The 18,698-nt window shown below is 44.3% G+C and overlaps 1 protein-coding gene across 2 annotated transcripts in view; it reads left to right on the forward strand.

The window, feature by feature from the left end:
- Positions 1–562: 562 nt before the first annotated feature.
- The window catches only part of gse1b (Gse1 coiled-coil protein b), a 164,662-nt gene continuing 146,526 nt past the window's right edge, over positions 563–18,698 (forward strand). Inside the window, exon 1 of one of the 2 annotated variants that reach the window (XM_018667906.2) lies at positions 563–3,540. In XM_018667906.2, coding sequence (XP_018523422.1) covers positions 1,006–3,540 — 2,535 coding nt within the window. In that variant the 5' untranslated portion in view covers positions 563–1,005. The remainder of the gene's footprint in view (positions 3,541–18,698) is intronic. The other variant, XM_018667908.2, reaches the window with a different exon arrangement.

Consider the following 18,698-nt stretch of genomic DNA (forward strand, 5'->3'; position numbering starts at 1 on the left):
TTCATGAAGCACAGTATTCCATGGTAGTTCGTTGCCTGAGGTATGATGCCACAGAACAATAGTTGTTTTAGTTGTCAAAAAATCTTACCACAATTTATACATACATTAATATACATACAAAAGAAAAAAGATTTCATGCTCTCAGTGTGTAAATATGAGTTCTGAGCCAGAAATCTGTTGGAGGCTGTTATAAAAACACACCCCCGGGCTTTATGCATCCATGGGATAAAACTGAAAAAAAAAAAAAAAAAAAAAAAAAAAAAGAAGAAGAAGAAGAAAAAGTTTGTACCTTCTCACTCTCAGGAAATCGCTCCAACATGATCTATTATTATTTTATCTGAAGGAGTTTCAAAGTTTTGCGTGCACGTGATATCTACAGGCTGCAGATCTGCTCATTAAATAAACGCCCCAGCGCATGTTAAACTGTGGATATCCCGAGCACGGTCGGTGTTCTGACGCTCGGGCAGCTACTGTAAGAGTGTGCGCTCATAATCTCTGCAAAATTATTACAGAGGGGGGTGGGTGGGTGGGCTGGCAGGGAGGGGGGGGTAAGAGTGGAGGTTGCATTTGGGGTGTCGAAGCGGGTCCCATGAATTGGGGATGGCGCTGTGTACAGTGTGAGCGAGTTAGCAGCCAAAGTTTGCAGAGCACAGGCAGGAAAGTTCGCTGGAGAGGCGACCCGTGATCCCAAGTTCCTCTGTCATATTACCTACGGATTTCCAGTGCAAACACGCGGACTGCAGACTTCAAATAACAAGGACCTCTGTGCTGTTTGTGGATGTTTAGAGTGAATTTCTCCTCGTCCTTGAAAGATAACAGTTAACGGTTTGTTGCCTTCGCTGCACGCGTTTCAATGGACTACCGTCTATCTTATCATTCAGTGAGTAACTTGGACTAAAATTGATTGCATTATTTCCTGACCTGCAGATAAGTGTGGACCGTGAGCATGACTTCACCGTTGACGTTACGCCATGTAGCCTAGTCTTGGGTGTTTAAAAAAAAACAATGAACTCCCCCCGTGACAAGGAACTGGCACCCTTATCTCGGAAACACCGTCTCATGGCTGCAGCTATGCCCGGTGAGGACAGCCCATTGCCCGGTAACACTTCCAGGACTGATCGGAATGGATTAGGGGGACTTGTTCATTGTTTTATCTGTGGAAGCGGAGTGACGCCAGGGAAGGAATTAAGGCTACAAGTGACATACCAAAAAGAGAGGGTTCCCTTTTTCCCGTTTCTACAAAATCAAGAGCCAGCCCCGGGTGCGTGCGAAGTGAGCCCGGATGGACATGCGCTGGTGTGCGCCGTGTGCCACTGCTTTCTGACGGAGCAGTGGAACTCCTTCGAGCGGAGCAGGACGCCCATTGAGAAGCGCATGTACTGGCTAAAACGACCCTACCAGTGCGACTCTCGGCGGGTCCCGCAGGAGTGGAACATCTCTTATGATCTGGAGAGGAGGATCAGTGTCGGCAGCCAGAACTACGACGGGGGCGCAGAGTCCGATTTCTCATCTTTTTCTGAAAACGAGAACATATCAGACCAGGAGATGGATTTAGTCGACAGAATCGGTGTGGGCAAAGACAAGTGCCTGAGAGCGTCTGGCAAATCGCCGAGAGACAGTAGCAGGAAAAACAATGTCATCAGTGTTAAAAACAGCCCCGATTCACAGCGGGCGATCCGCTACCCGGTGGGTGTTTATGGGGCGCAGAGATCGCCAAAAGCTGAGTGTGTTCTGCCGGCGAGGCGCGGTGCTAAAATTATGAATAATGTGTGTCAATCATCAGAATCTCTGGCAAAGCCCCAGGAGAGATTCCCTCCGCGATGCTATGACAGCCCTCTCTCTGACACACCTGTGCAAGACAACGGGGTCATTATGCGCAACAGGCGATGGCTGGAGGAGGGGAATGTCAGACATGCGGAGCCGCGTCAGATCCAACGTGTTGTCGACAGCAGCTGTGCTCCGTCCAGACATCCATCGCTGCTGTACCGAGGAACGGGCGAGGATCTCACCAACGCTGCTCTGTCATCAGTTGGCACCGCTGCTGTCACCACTAAATGTAACATAGCTGTTCCCAGGGACAATAACTCAGACAACTCTGATGAAGATGAGATTAACATTACAAGTGATGATGACAGGGACATGTATGGCAGCAAAACAGGCCCAACAACTCAGTTTAGACCTTCCAGAGATCTCCCATCAAGGAAGAGTGCCCAGCCCCACAACACTACAGACTCTAGGCCAGAAGAGTGTGTGTGCTACATCTGTGGCACGGGGCTCAGACATGATGACCGTTTTAAAGTCAGTGTTCAGAAACAGGAGAGGGCACAGGGCGAGCCCTTTTTCCCCTTCCTGTGGCTTCACTCCCCTCCCCGCGGTGCGGTGCCTATCAGTCTGGCAGGTACAACCCTGGTTTGTGGCAGCTGCCACACCTCCCTCATGCAGCAGTGGCAGAGCTTCCAGCTTGCGGATGTGCCTGTCCTCCAGCGCCTCTATGTAGTCCCCCTCAACCAGTCCACCAGTGCTGTCCGTCCTCTCCAGCTTACTCCCCAGGAGGGAAAACTCCCAGAGCCCATGGAGTGCGTACCTGAACCCAAGGTGTCCCACGAGGCCTGTTTCCTCTGTGGTCAGGATTGTGGAGGAGATATGAGAGTGGCATATGCACAGGCTGGTGTTGGTAAATCCCGTGGTGTGATGTATTTTCCCTTCATCAACATGTTGCCTTGCCCACCTAATGCCCAGGGGGTGAGTAATGGCCGTGTACACTGCTGCCCACACTGCCATTTAATCCTGGAGGATATCTGGAGTGCATATCGACTCAGCCTCAGTGAAGACCTCATCACCTCTGTCAGCTCCTTCCTGATCAGGTACCACGCTTCCATGGCCATTGAGGGGTCTGGACCAGCCCATTCCCAGGCAGGTGTGGCCTCTCGCCCCGGCAGCTCCATGTCAGTGTGCTACCTGTGTGGAGCTGAGCTGTGTGCGGGTGGAGAGTACCAGCTTCATGTCAACCCACCTGGTCGTTGTGGGGAGAGGGAGCCTTTCTTCCCCTTTCTCACCGTCCATCCTCCTGCTCCCCGTGCCAAACCAGTGGACGCTACAGGCCTGGTGTCAGCTTGTAACCTCTGCTATCACGACCTGCATGCCCAGTGGGCCCTGCATGAGAGCAAGGGCCAGGGCCCCTCCACCCCTTCTACCTCTAGCTTACCTGGCACCAACCTCCAGCCGCCCAGCTCCCCCTGGGCCCGGCAGTACAGCTGTGAGGCTTTTGTATGTTTCTTCTGCAGGCAGGAGCAGCGCAGGCAAGGTAGGCTGTGTGCTGTTACTGTGGCCAGGCTGCCTGTGTTCCTGTATGCGCCTCGTAGCACACGCACACTCCTGGTGGATGATGGGAGGAAGCTGGTGATTGGCTCATGTGTGGAATGTAAGGCCATGGTGCAGGTGGGACAGAGGATGCAGCAGGACAGGGGTAGGCTGGGACACAGAGCCTCAGACGGGGAGAGAAAGGAACCCGAATCAGCCTCGCCACAGTCTAGACATAAGGTAAGACCAAAGCAAACTCCCTGATATGACACAGCACAGCCATATTCTTCTCTTTTCCTAGTTCTTTAAAGAATCACTCAATAAATTCTTGAGCCTTATTAAAATGACAGTCATCTGTCATCTATTAATTCCCCCTGCATTCCCACAGGGCAGTTCAGACTGTGTTTGCCCTAATACGAACTCTGAGTCACATGGCAAGGATTTTTACTTTTCGAGTGGGGGGATGGGGGGTGGGAGCGTGCACAGCTTGGATGAACAATGATGAGACAAACATTTTCATCAAAACCTGCTTCTATAAACACCAGAGAAAAACTATGGGGATCTGAGGGCCAAGGCCAGCCTTGTGTTTGCTGTGTGCATGTGTGTGTGTGAGTGTGTTTATTTGAGCAAGCATGACTGAGTGTGTCTCAGCCAATGATGAACAGTTTGTTTTGGTTTGACCATGTTGAGGATTTTGAAAAATATTTCAAAGGAAGTTGGTTTAAGGCAAATCTGTTCCGTGCTTCTTTTCATAATGACAAAAGATACAAATGGCAACCTGATGCATAGACCAAGGGCCTTCAAAATGTTTGGACTGATTTTTAAAAAGTCAATTTCAGTCTTTTCAATGTCAGTATATTGAGCAATGAACTCACTATTATACAGTACAGATGCTGCAGTCCAGTGATGTGCAGACTGGCGATTAAGTCCTCTCCTGAAATATTCAGATTAACCCCCAGTATTCATGGACAGGTATCGTCACGTCTGTCACAATCAGTTTTATTTATAAAAGACAAAATCACAAATTTGTGTCAGTGTGAAGATAAATAGATGTACACTTTTGCTTTGCTGCTTTGTTCTGTCACTCTCTTCGGCCTTGCTAACGTATGTTTGACTTAAACGTGACAGCAGCGTAGCAAACACAACTCGAGACAAGGTGTCAAAGCACCGGTCAAAAGTTTCCCTTCTCTAACATACAGTAAAACAAGGTAATCTCTGCAGAAGATGGCATGGAGGAGGAAGTGAGTTAAAGTGTTGTCAAATCCATCATGTTTTAAATGGTAATTATCAGTCGGTAGAACATTCAGCCATTATTATTGACATATTTAATTCAATGGTGTACTTGAGAGCAAAATCATTTCTCACTGATAACGGATCATGATGTCATGAGTCACCTATCTCCCTGAGGGTGAGTAGCAAGGGGACAGCCTGACTCCCCCCACCCCCACACTCACATTGTGGCTCCAGTTCTTCCCATATTTGGATAATTTGGGATGATGTGTGTTTGGCTTTGGAGATTTTGCACTCTACAACAATTGTGTGATGTGTTTTACTATTGTAATGGTTTCTTTTCATATTCATGACAAAATACTACATGTTAATGTTCTAATAAGTGATTCTGATGAGTGAGGATGCCTGCATAGGTGATCCAGATGGGCTGGCTCAGAGAACGGTACATCTACACGCTTCCTCAGAAGAGAGATCATTCTGTCATCAGCCACTTTCTTGCCTTTTTCTTGCTTTTTTCTGTCTCCAAAGTTTAGTTTTTTTTCCACTTCTCTCTCAACAACACACATAAAATCCCTTTCCTGCGGTTAAAAAATTGATAGCAGAACTCTGCATTTTCCAGATGATCAGTAGCAGGGGATACAGGCTGGAGGTGGGGTGGGGTGGGGTTGGGTGGTGGTGGGACAAGTGCAGGGCAAACAAGGATGGCGATGTGTTAATGAAGAGCTGAGGAGCATTTAGACAGCCAGTTGGCTCCATGAGCAGCTCTGAACAGCTCTCTCATGCAAACAGACACTGACTGTCCAGGCCATGCAGGACACGTGAAGAACATCTGTGGATGCCATTCACACTCAGCAACCTCAATATGTTGCACACTCACACCAGCTGTCCGGAGCTGTCCACCTAAATTTTCTCTCTGTCCCTTTTACAGAAGTGTTTGGAGTAACACTGTCACTGTTACGATCTCCAAACTTAAATCTTTATTATTTGTCTGAGCATTTGCATGTGAGCTAGTCCTGGATGAGCTCATAGCAAGCATATGTGAGGGGCTACTCCTGATATAGAGTGTAATTATGGCACAAGCTTCATAGGGAGGGTGGGTGGGATGAGGGGGGTGTCGTGGCAGGCAGGGTTTCGGATGATCATTTTGGACTGGGAGTGTTGCAGGTGGCACAGCCAGTTTTGGCCTAAGTGAGCTGGTGACCTCATAACTGAGAAAGCGCCAGTGTGTGTTTCAGTGGGGAAGGGGAGGTGTGAAAGAGCTGCGGGGGAACAGGTGCTTTGTCCTCCAGTGTCATGCTATATGCTTGAGAGGGTCTGTCATCACTGGAGTTTGGGCTGTCAGGAGGGAGTGCCCATCTGGTTCCTTTTAGCACTTTGTATGCCTGGTGGAGGGGGCTGAAGAAAGATAAACACATGCTCACATACATAATTCTATTTTATTCTATTCTGATTTTCTATTTTGCTCAGCAGTTTCCCTCAGTGCTCCTAAACACAAATGTGCAGAGTAGGGACAGTTCCATTATATTTCATGGATTCATGTTTAATGTTTTGAATTCAGAGACACAACTGAGGCCAAGACATGACAAAGACATATTAAATATTTGATTAAAGCTAGAGTGAAGTCATTATACTGCTCGCTATGGTGCAAACATGATTGCGCGTGTATGAATGCTTGTCCTGTGAAGTGTGAAAAGGGCAAATGATGCTGTGCTGTCTGTTTTCCCTGCTTGGTAAGATATAAATTAGCACATGAGATGAGATCTGCCACAGGAGTAACTAGTAACTCTAGTAACTGTTAAATAAAAGCCACACACACACACACACACACAAATGCATGCATGCAAACATATGTGATGGGTGATTATCATGTTCTCTGCTCTGCTGCTGCTGTGTTTAATTAGTATGTTGGACATGACCTTTGACAGGTGTGTATGTGCCCCCCCCCTCAGTCTGCGTCTGGGGAGGACCTGCTGGTCAGCAGATCTCTCACTTGCATCTTTGGTAAAACAGACAATTTGTGGTTGGTTCATTAAAACTACTGCAGGCATGTAGATGAGCTGTTTTAAGTGTTGTTTTAACCATGCTGCTGCTTGTAATGCTGAAGTGCCTTACAACAACACATCGAGGAACATATTTATTTAAATAAGTCCTAAATGCCTCACTTCTGACACTGCTCATACTGCACTGACAGTGTGTGTGTTGTTTATCAGACAGACATAATGAAATGAAAATAGTTTGTATCTCTCCTGCTGTTGCCTAATGTTAGCTTCACCTGAATTTTGGAGTGCATTTTTGCACCAAAAAAGGACTGTGGTTTATGTTAGGCAGGGATCTCTTCGTAGCCTGTACAGACAGGATAAAAGATTACAGCAACTAATGGCCCCTCTCAGTGTACATATGGGCATGTACATTTTCAGTTGAAAAATATGAACCTATCCTTTAAGTGTAGACTGCACAAATTATGAATACTCTGAGATAAAATACACATTTGTGCAGGCAGAGTAAGACACGGCTGTGTGGAGGAATAAATTAAATTCAGTTCACCTCTATCCTCTATGGCTTTGCACTGGATTAGTCGAAGAGCAATAAAAGTAGCTTCTAGGAAAACAATGTGACAGTTAAAAGTTGAAAAGCCTTTTCAAACCTAAATAAATATTAATATTAATAGTAAACGATGTCAATGATTTTCTTTAGATTAATTTGCTGGTGCAGTTTTTTTATTCAATTTCTCAACTGCACATTGTGAGCTCACCTTCACTGACAAATGTGCTAAGAAGGCATTCTCAGATGTTCTCTATATTTCTAAAACTGATAAGATACCAACACTGTGTAACTTTGTTGTAAAGGATTTTAAATTGGAGTTTAAAGCTAATCCCACAGTCTCCCTAACAGTGTGCCTTCTGCTTGTACAAGGACATATGGGACTAAAACAGCAAATAAAGCAAACATTAGTCAAGTTTTACAAAAATAAATACTACATAATCATATGTGAATACAGAACACACAAACATACTAAGCCTCTCCTACTCATATGCACTCATATGTATACAGATGTGTATATACGGTGTGTGTGTGTGTCTGTATCCACACATGGATGTTTATCTTTGTGTGGTGGTCTGTTGAGTGACTGTTTTGAGTGGATGATTATTGTTGACCTGTTAGAAGAGTAGAGGCCGGCGCTGTATGTGTGTGTGCATGTGTGTCTGTGTGGGTGTGTGTGTGCATATTGTGTGGTCATGTGTGTCTGGTGTAAAAGACTGACTGTGTTCTCACTGCACGGCCCATATCCTGTAAGGGAGGTATTTGCTGTCACAGGGAAAAACATGCCGGCATCCTGACAGTGTCGCCAAGGAAGATTTATAGCATAGTGTAAGAAGAGGTGAGGGCAAAATGACACATTAAATCTGGATGTGAAGTTGAAAAGGAAGACAAAGAAATGATCCCTGAGTGAATTATTGGAAGAAGAAGAAGGAGAGAAAAGAAGAGTGGGAGGCTGAGAGAAGGTTAGAGGGTTAATGGGATTTAAATTACAGCCAGAGGAAAACAGAAGAAAAAGTCTAATTCTCATCAATTCATCATAGAAGGAAATATTATAGGAGAGCCTTTTTTTTTTTTACCCAGAAAGGGGATTCTATTAAAATTGTGTTAATATGAGGCATGTGAGGTGATGTGGTCATAACATATGGTGTTAGCTGTCCTTGTGCGTGCCTGTGCGTATGAGTGTATGTGTGTGTTTAGTCAAAACCAGTCATATTGCGTGTATCCTGTAAAGTTCCTGCAGCTGTGCTCCTCTCTTCTCCCAGTAGTGGAGTCTGACAGACAGCCTTGCGTTTCACAGGGAATCCTCTGGTATTTCAGGGGCTTAATTTCAAAGCTGCTGGAGGTGGGTTTTGATTTAACACTCAAAGCTTTAATCACCCTCTTCCCTGCTAGTATCCCTCAGTGCTGCATTCTTGCCCATATCTGAATGGAGCGATCAGATCCTGTTTGGAGCAGATGAGATGGAAGTGTTCCAATGTTTCATTCTTTGTTTCACCTTTTATGTCTCAGCCTTGCAAAGACCTATACACAAGCTTTCCTGAGCACTAGTCTGAGGGACATTGCAACACCCCAGGCCTGTCCCATAGCTCTCTGCTGTACCTCTGGCCAGTGTCCTGGCTAATGTTTGACCCTCATAAGCTTTGTAATGTAAAAGGTGGGGTTTGAGGTGTCCATATCATGGTCTTCAACAAATTTGAAAGGAGAATCATATGATCTAGCTTCAGTAATCACAATTCAGTGCTGGCATACAGTACATACATACAGTACATTTAATACCCATGCATGCCCACTATGCATATGTGTCATGGATGTATTGAGAGAACTCAATACACGACTCCAAGATGGCATCCTCTCATTCCAATGAAAGTTGCTCACACACTGCATATGCCAAAAAAAAGTCTTCTCTCTCCCTGCTTCTGTGTTGTGCTGCCTACTGCACATCAGTTTCAGTTTCCGTGAACCTGCAGACTTCACACTAAAGTAATGCCAAACATATAAAAACTGCTTGCCTAAACTCTGGGATAGTTTCACAAATATTACACTGTCATGGTCTCAGAAATCACAAAACAAAAAGTAATGACATTTCTTTTAGTTATAATCTGTAGGGAAAGAAAGGGATTTATGTATTGTTTTGTTACAGTATTGTGGCCGGCCACCGGAACAAATCGGCAGCAATGGCTGTGCTGTATCTATCTCTTTGGTGTAGTATAAGAACTGGACCTTAAGTCTGAAGTCAAAATATAAACAATGATAGCTGCTTGCGGAAGGAGGTGATCTGCCAACAGTATTACAAGCATCTCTCAATAATGGCAGTCTATGTGGGGAAAACCTTTTGATGATTTTTCTGTTGCAGTACCATAGCTGACCACTAGGACAGACTGTCAGAAAGGCTGTGTGGCTGCTCCATATCCAGTTCTGTTAATATATGATGTTTACATAGGTTAGGCTGTAATTAATGAATTGTTTAATTTAATTTTGTAATTATATGAATTATTTAATGTTTCAAGCAACAGCAGAAAACATGCAATATGACTGACTTCATTTACCAGAAAAATAATCTAATCAACCCCTTGCCCTTCCCCCCTCTGTAAACTTGATTTGGTCTGTTCCTTGTGCCTCCTGGTTTAGTGCTGCTACTAAAGAACCCACAACCAGCAACAGAATAAAGGGAGAAAAGACTGAATTGCTGTGAAGTTGGCAAGTCATGCAGTCCCCCCCCCCCCCACTCCCCAGCTATTTAAAGTATGTATTTTTGTGTACACTTTTGAGAGTAGAGTTTGTTGTTGTTAACTGTGTGAAGACCATTAAATGTACCTAGCTAGCTTTGCTAGTTAGCTCGCTTTCAACAAGGCTTTCTACTGTAAGCCTAATGTAGCTGTTAATTAGCAAACACACACCTTCAGTTTGTGGACACCTAAACTTACATTTACAATTCTAGTTGACCAAATATTTTCTTTATGATTTTTAGAAAACTCCAGTTAGACTTACACCTAAACATTTAGCACCAGCTAGATAGCTAATTAGTTTCTATTTCTTTTCTTTTCACATGGCTGGAATATGCATTTTTATATAGTTTGCTCTCAGTGTAGGAAGGGCAGACACAAAGGGAGCAGTTGTCTGGTAGAAAACGCTGGCTGGTGAGGATTTGTTATGTCAGTTACATTGCAACTGGGGAACTTCAGGAGATTACACAAAAAATAATGGTTAGAGGTCCCTATACAGCTAATTTGCTATCCCTGCAAATGTTTGATTAAGACCTAACCTAAAAGGTGCAGGTTTCCTCCTGATGATAGACTCCATGGGTTGGAAGTCAAACTGGATCAACAATGCCAAATAGGATCATAACTGGCACTTTAATTTTGAAATTCCCTGGCAGGCGAGGTACAAGAGGAAGCAGTGGAGTGCCAACGAGGGAAGGAGGGAATGACTGAATCAAGCATTGACAGAAGTTTCCTCAAATTCTGTGTTGGTACAGAAAGAAATGTCAGTGAGTGCAAAGAGTGAATGACGATGTGGTAGCTCACAGTGTCGTGAGAGAGAAAGAGCCCTACAATGCTGCTTTTTAGGTTGGTATTTGTTTCTTTGAGTTTAAGTCCTTGCTGTCATTGGTAGAGGCAGGGGGGATGAGAAAGAAGTTTGGGTTTGGGGGATCATCTGGGTGCAGACTTCCATGCTAGTTTGTAGCTGAGAGATGAAGGCATGCTAACTTTAGGCTTAATGTCAGCCTGCTCATGGCCTTGACTGCAATATATCAGACTGTATCAAATTTACAGCATCTGTGTTGTTTGTAGACCATGTAATGTATCTAAATGCATACTGAATTATCTGGGAGAGGTAGATACACAAATGTTACCTCTCTTATCCTATTGTTATTTTTGCACGGCTTGTTCCTCACAGAATACATGCACAATATGCCACGGTGACACTATGTCGGTACTACAGGACAACTGTTGTGAAACACTGTCATGTTGGTTGCCAGAGGTTCAAATCCCTTTATACAGGTCTCAGGACTGTTTAGGCATGTGTAGACTGTCCTTGATTGACACATCCGGATTCCTCTGTCAGGAAAACTCACACCTATATGATTCATATTAGTATAGTGAGTTTAACGACCTCAGCAACCTCCCAGCGTATCATCTCCTAGCTCCAACCTGAGAAGAGATCTTATCAGTCAGAAGTCAGCCTATGCCTTTACCTCTCTAAATTTCCCACTGTGAACCCTGTCTCATAAGGGTACACTTTGGCATTATATTATAAGGTGAAATGATCCATAGATGCATCTGTAAAGGGAGTCATTGTGGCTGACTGGAGTTCTCCTCTCAGTTTTGATAGATTTGCAGGAGGTGCATGGAAGAAGAAAAAATAATTGTCTGCTATCAGTTGAGGTTTTAATAGGCCATGGGATGGCAGGAGTATATGGCTATGGATGCAATGACTTTGGCTGCGGATGTTACAGACAGGCCACCATGTTCTGTTTATACATGGAAATACATTTAAAAATCAACAAAATGTTTCTTTAATGTCAGTGAAACTGATAGCTTGGATAATGTACTCCTAATTGTGCCCAGCAATCTTGTCTCCATAAAAATTTATGTCCAAGTCTAGTTGACTGGACAGGGTGAAAATGGAACAGGGAGGGCTATGTCCCTCTAAACCACTGAAACCCGGACCATGCTGTGAAATGTGTTTTTGTGGGTGCCCATTTGGCACCAAAATATGTGTATGCAATGAGCCAGTAAACTATGTGTGAACTATCAAGCTGGGCTCCTGTGAGAACTGAGTCATTCGAGTACAGTGTCAGTGTGTTTTTGTGTGCATTTATGTGATGTGGCCTATAGTCCAGGTCGTAACTTAGCTGCTTCTCTTTTATTGTTACACTCTGACATCTTTGTCATCTTTCTTGTACAGTTTTCATTGATCTGTTTTTCTGTTTCTCTTCTATCCATTTCCCTCCCCTCATTCCCACTTGTCCTTGCACTTTACGGGACACCCAAAGACAACTACAGACCCATATATGGTAAATAAAATGGACATGCCCAGTGAAGGGACATTCTTTGAACTGTACAACGTGGACATAGCAATCTCACTGACAGGTTTCTAAAGGGATGTTTTGAAGTTTAGATTTATATTCATTATAGATAGAAAATCCAAATGTCAATCAAGCAAATACCATAGATTTAGCTCTGAGGAACGCCAACAATTTTACGTATCAAAATCTGAGTACTACTCTGAAAAAAATGCCAAAAGTCTGTTAAAAAAAAGTTGTTTATTATCTATTTTCAAAGCTGTCCACCATGAGTCATAGGTGTGCAAAGGTAAACTGGGAGAGAAATTTAAAATTTTAAACCTACACTACCAGTAAGCTTTGATACGTTTGTGTGTAATAATCATTGTGGAAATGATGACTTAATTAATTGCAGAAAAGGTCTGGTAACTGTGCTGGATGAAACCTTAAAAACAAACACACCCAAACAAACAAAGCTCTTGGAGACCCACAATGTACTTTTTGGTAAAGACTAGATATCTTTAGGCCACTCCACATGCTTACATCCTGAGGTTTGTAATAGACATTTTCAATACTGCACATCTGCTTTGTAGCAAATTCTGCTGCTGGCATGGCGTGGCAAGATGCCAGTGTGGAAGAGTGGGGATGCTGTTGTGCTGTACTGCCCCGGAGTCTGGGTTTTACTGTGGTAAACCTGGGCTGACTGTGGTAATTATAGAGGACAGAGTGTAATGTAATGTAACTATAGCTCAGCCCTCTCTGCCAGCTGCCTTCTGGCCATAGCACACACTCACCCACAGTCACATATAAATGCATACATTCGCAGACTTGCTTTTATATACGCACATACAGGGTGTCATTTTCAATCGTCATTTACATATAGAACAGCTGCAAGCGTATGTGAGTGTGTATGTTTGTGCACACGTGTGTCTGCCAGGTGGTTGGGAGCACTGGCAGGTGTTTGCTCTCGTGCTGGCAAATGCAGCTGGATTGTGCCACAGCTGTGTATATATGCATGTCTGTGTGGGTGTGTGTGGTTCTGCACCTGGACACAGCTGGAGTGTGTGGCAGCACAGTAGCTAATAGTGGCCCTATTTCCTTGCCAGAGATTTAACATGTAACTTATGCTCTCAGCTGACTGGATATTATTCATTGCTATTAAGTGCTACTCATTAGTCTTGCTCTTTTATACCTCCCAAGTGTTGCTGAAGGTCTGTGTGAATATGACTCTTCGTTCTTTGGCTCTTCCCCTTCATTTCCCACTTTGTTTCACTTTGCGTCCCCCTCCTGCCCTCCTGTTCGCCCGCTGTGCTGCTGATACTTCTAATGGGGTGAAGAGAGGGAAGACTCTCTCTCACCCTGCTGTGAGGACAACTAGAGATGTAAACTGGAGCCAAAATACCCACCCCCCCGTAGTGGACTAAATATACCACGCAAACACTTGCTCTACATTCACACAGACAACCACTGGCTCCGACCAGCCAGCCACTAGATAGCTTCACCCTCTTTCTGTCAGCCAGTTGGGGGAGAGATAACGATTAGCATCACTGGTGAACTTCTGGGAACTTATTTTAGCAGGGGAAGACGTTCCCCTCCTTGGTATTACTGCCTCCTCCTAAGTCCTGACTCTGACCCCTGTCTATCCCCACCCCCACATGTGCCACCCAACCACCTGGTCTCTCACATACTCAGCTTGTCCTGCCAGCTTCAGGACAGCTGGGTAAGAGGGAGACAGAGAGGGAGTTTTGGACAGAGCCTCCCATGAAGCTAGAGACTGTGATACCTCTGGAAGAATGTAGTTCACAGACTATACAGTAGCCCTGACACATGTAGTCTTATGTTGTCTCTACACTGTGTGCTAAAAGAAGATCTTCGGGTTGAACTGACCACACAATGGTAGAGTTTATGACATGCGCTAGTTGCTCTCATATACTTTGTACAAGAATTGTTAGGTATTGCCTGTTTGAAAAGCTGGCCGCAGTTGTCTCTAAGTGCGTACTCTGTGTAAATGGAATGCTAGAGGTTAACATTTGTCCTGTGGTAAAGCCTTAGTTTGGGTTGTGATCCAGTTGCTGTGGCAGGGTAGTCATCCAGAGTGCCATGCAAACAAAGAAAGGTTACTCAAAGAGACCTAAACGTTAGCCAGGTGGTGTAGACTTCAATAGAGATACTCTCACTGGCTGAGCCATGAGTAGACATACAAACATACACACGTACACACATAAACATAAACACATGCATGAGCACACACAAATGCACAGACATAGTCAGGAGTCACTGGGACTTTGTGAATAGTTTCCATGGGTGAGAGTCTCCCACACTGACATGACCATCCTATGAGTCAGAAATAAACCGTTACAGTTTCTCCATCTGTGTGACAGATAGATACCACAGATACTTCCCGAAGGCCTGTCATTATTTATTTGTTACTTTTTGCCTGTTATCCCTTTCAAGTATGCCATTTGCGCTGTTGAAATGCTATTAATATTGATTTCATGTGGCTGTTTACCACTGATGGTTATGTCTACGACTTACTGAAAGCATGCCTAACCTAATCCAAGGTTATGAGGCCAGCAGCATGCTTATATATGACCTGCCAGCTTGGTCAGTGGCATTTCCCACATGGTCAAAAGTTGTGTGCAATGTGGACCAATGTGCTAGTCATGGTTAATGTGCAGAGCACAGCCTCAAGGCCACAGTGAAGTAACAAGAGTAGTAAGCCACCAGAGTAGATTTAACCTGTCACAGATGATCTCCAAACTCCTCAGGGTACAGCCACACTGTTGCTGACAGTGTGGCTGTACCCTGACAATGATATGGTGAATATGAATATTATACTGACAATGATATGGTGAATATGAATATTATACTGACAATGATATGGTGTTGTATCAAGATTTATTGGCAAGTTTATAGAGAAAGGATATGTCTTAACCAGACCCATAACGTATAGTATTAAACAAAATGACAAAGTATCACAGTAGAGGGCCCTTTACCACGGACATTATGAAGAGAAAAATGAGATGTTTCCACCTCCATTATAAAATGCTTAAGTTGTTATTAAAGCCCACAGGGGCCAAGGGGTTCTAGATGTTTTTATGTTCTTCTCTTCTGCGGGGGGCTGTAAAAATAGCACTTGGCTCGAGTTAGGTGTCAGAGGTCGTCTCCCTTCTCCCTTCTTTCCTTTTTCTCCAAGCTCTGTCTTCTGTCCATCTCTTTCCTTCTCTCCCCTGTCCCCCTATCACCTCAGTCCTTCTCTCTTTCTCTGCACCCCCCCCCCCCCCCCCGTCTTTTCCCTCTTTTTTCCCTTTCTCCCCTCTTTTCCTCTCTCATCTCCCCCCCCTCTCTGTCTCTCCCTGTGGTATTAGCGGGGCCACATGTTGCTGGCCTCTCCTGGTGGTGTGAGCCCCATGGCAGGCTCTGGCTCCAGGCTGACGCGTAGCTCGGTGTGTGCGTCTGTGTGCGTCTGCATGCGTGTGTGTGGATGAGAGGGAGACTGTAATGTGTGCCTGCATGCCTAAGAGTGAGCGTGTGTGTGCATGTGTGTGTGTGTGTGTGCATGCGTGTGTGTGTGTGTGAGGCCGCTAACACAGTAACCTGATAGTGGTGCGGCTGAGCAGTACAGAGCGGAGCAGTGCTGTGATTTATCCCGCGGGCTCAGCAGATGGCTGCAACAGGAGTTTGTTTAAGTTTGCTTCAGAGCCGGGCAAGCAGCCAGGAGCATAGAAAGGGCCTGCCAGAAAAATGTTCACTGACTCTGGATGCCTAACCACACTACTCCCCCTCTCCTCTCCCTTCTGCCTTCCCCTAACCCCTCACAGCCCCCTCAGTCCAACACACACACATACACACACATACACATGCTCTTGCAGACTTTCTGTCGCTACTCTCCTTTTACCCCTCTCTAATTTCTCTCTTTCCTCCCATCTGCTTCACACACATGCTTACATACATATGCGCACACACACACACACACACACACACATACACACATGCGTACTCCAGTGTGTGCATGCTTCTCTCTTCTGTTGGCATACATCCTTGATGCAGACATGATCTCACACCTCAGGAGGGGGCTTTAAAGACTGTCCATTCTGGTGGGGGTCTTCTGAACACAACCATATGACCAAGGCTTTGCTGCCTCTCACACTAGAAAAGAAAAGAGAAGGATTTCTGCAGCATAAACACTAACAGAGAAGCTCATGCGCAAGTTTGTAATGTGCACACAAAGCAGATGATTTATGAAGTCAAGTTGGGTTTTGATGTCCGTGCATTACCTTTCCCCCCTCTCGCTCTGATTCAAGCTCTTGGTCTCTGTTTGCGGAGGTGATGACAAGTCCTGTCACATCACTTCAGGTCACTCAGGTGATAACTCTTGACCTCCCTCTCCACACATTATCCTCGCTTTCTCTGTCTTCTCTCTAGCTGGTGCGTTCCTTGTCTTTTCCTCTTCTTCAAATAGCCTGCAGTGCTCATCTTTTAGACATACAGTTCAGCAGCAATAATTCAAAGTCGCCATGTCTAAATCAGATGAAGGAGCAGACATCAAAGCAGACAGACCGACAGACAGACACTGGGTAGTCAATGAGTGTTTTTTAAGACTGTGCGGCTGGGGCTGGCATTTTGTCAATATGTATAGACTGGTACAAAAGTTTGATTAAGAGAATTTTGCAGGGGCATTTTGTTTACGTGTGACAGACTGTCTATCTGGGTAAAATCTATAAAAGGTGATTATTAAAGATTGACTGTGAGGCTGACTAAATACGACCATATGAATATCTGAATCTATTCCCAGGCTTTTAGATTTTCTTAATTTTCTTAAAGATTACTATCAAGCTGTTATGAACCCCGGCCAGGGATAAAAGGCGTTTCTGTGCATATAAATGCATGTGTATGTGTTGTATAATGAAATAGTCTTTTGTGACAGAATTGTCGCAGCATGACTAATTCTTCATCTCTCTAAATATTATTCTGAACCTCAACAAAAACATCCACACGCACGCACGCACACACACACACGCACGCACGCTTTCTATCCCTCAGTTCACCCATGATTATATCCACCAGGTCTTTCTCTCACTACTGTCTGTATTTGATTTCTCTTTCTTTCTCACTCTTTCTCCTAACCTCTGTCCAGTGTCATCACTGACTGGGAAGTCAGTAATATTGATTTATTGACTTATGGACTTCAGCTGTGCAATCACCAAATCCATACATAAACTGTGGAAGGAGGGGACATCCTTGTGTGTGTGTCTGTATGCATGACTAATTGTGGAGGCTGTCAGGGCCATTGTGCTTTGGCATAGATCCTTGTTTCTTCTAAAACAACATTAGTCATTCTTACTGCCTGTTGTGCCTTCAGGTCAGAGAGACACAGCTGAATGTTATCTGTGTTGTGTAAGCCTCAAAGAGTTTGTAAATGATAAGAGTGGCGTGTTTGAGTTCCTGGAGGTATCAGCTGCAGACACAACATTAATCAGCTTTTTTGCATTATGGGCATTATGGAACATACTGTATGTAGAAGCCTTCAGCTATACAAGAGGGGAGTTAATTGGTCATGATGCAGTGGTCTTCAACACATCTAAGAGCAGAGTTACTCCAGAGGTGAACCGAGGTGTTGTTGCGGTTTCCAGCTTTGTTTTGTACTTTAATACCATCGTCAGGTGCAGTTAAAAAGATGTCGGGGAAACAACAATAAAACCAGGCTGATAAATACCAGGTGTGTCAGCTGATAATTCATCAGCACTGCTCACATGATATACTTCTTCAAATTACAAGAAGAATATTGATCATTTATGAAGTTTTAGTGTGCCAGCAGTGTACAGGGGGGTGATTTGTTGCTCCTATTTGTTGTAGCCTATAATCATTCTGTAAGATTGAAGAAGCTTGTAGCTGACCTGTGATGGTACCAACAAATGTTTATTTTAATCCGCAATGAAATGACCATCTCATACCAGCTACACAGTTTGTTAAATTGACAAGAGAAACAACAGCATTAGCTTTTTTAAACATATCTGTATTTTAAAGAGACAAAAACAACTATAGTATGCCACTTTTGTACTGGTTCCTATAGCAACAGGAGCTAGCTCAGTTCATTAACTGAAAGTGCTACCACAATCAACACTTATTATTCCTGCGACGTTTGAGGAGACCTTTCTGTATGACACCCCCTCTCTGCTACTGCACCCGTCTTTTTGAAAACCTCTTCAAATGCAGACAAGCTGCACATCAAACAGAAAGGACAAGAAGAGGAGACAGGTAAAGAAGAGGGAATTCTTTATTAGCTCTTCATATCCGCCTGCAGCTCGGCTCCTTGATACCCTTGGAGGAGAGGAAGTGAGTGGGTCACAGGTCAGGTAGCTTAGCAGCCCACTAATGAATATTTATCTGTCAAAGTTACACTCAGTTGACACAAATGTGCTTCTGCCATAATTATTACCTAAAGGGTGGTTATGTCCACTCACCTTTATATACTGTTCTATATACTGTAGTATATGGCCATACAATAATTGCAGCTGTAGCTATGATATTAGAAATATTAGAGGTTTGTCACACAAGCACCCTTCACTACTGTTACAACATTATGACTAGAAATCAAAGAAGGTTTCTAAAATATTTGAAC

This window comes from Lates calcarifer, linkage group LG2 (genome assembly GCF_001640805.2).
Source record: "Lates calcarifer isolate ASB-BC8 linkage group LG2, TLL_Latcal_v3, whole genome shotgun sequence".
Lineage (NCBI taxonomy): Eukaryota > Metazoa > Chordata > Actinopteri > Centropomidae > Lates > Lates calcarifer.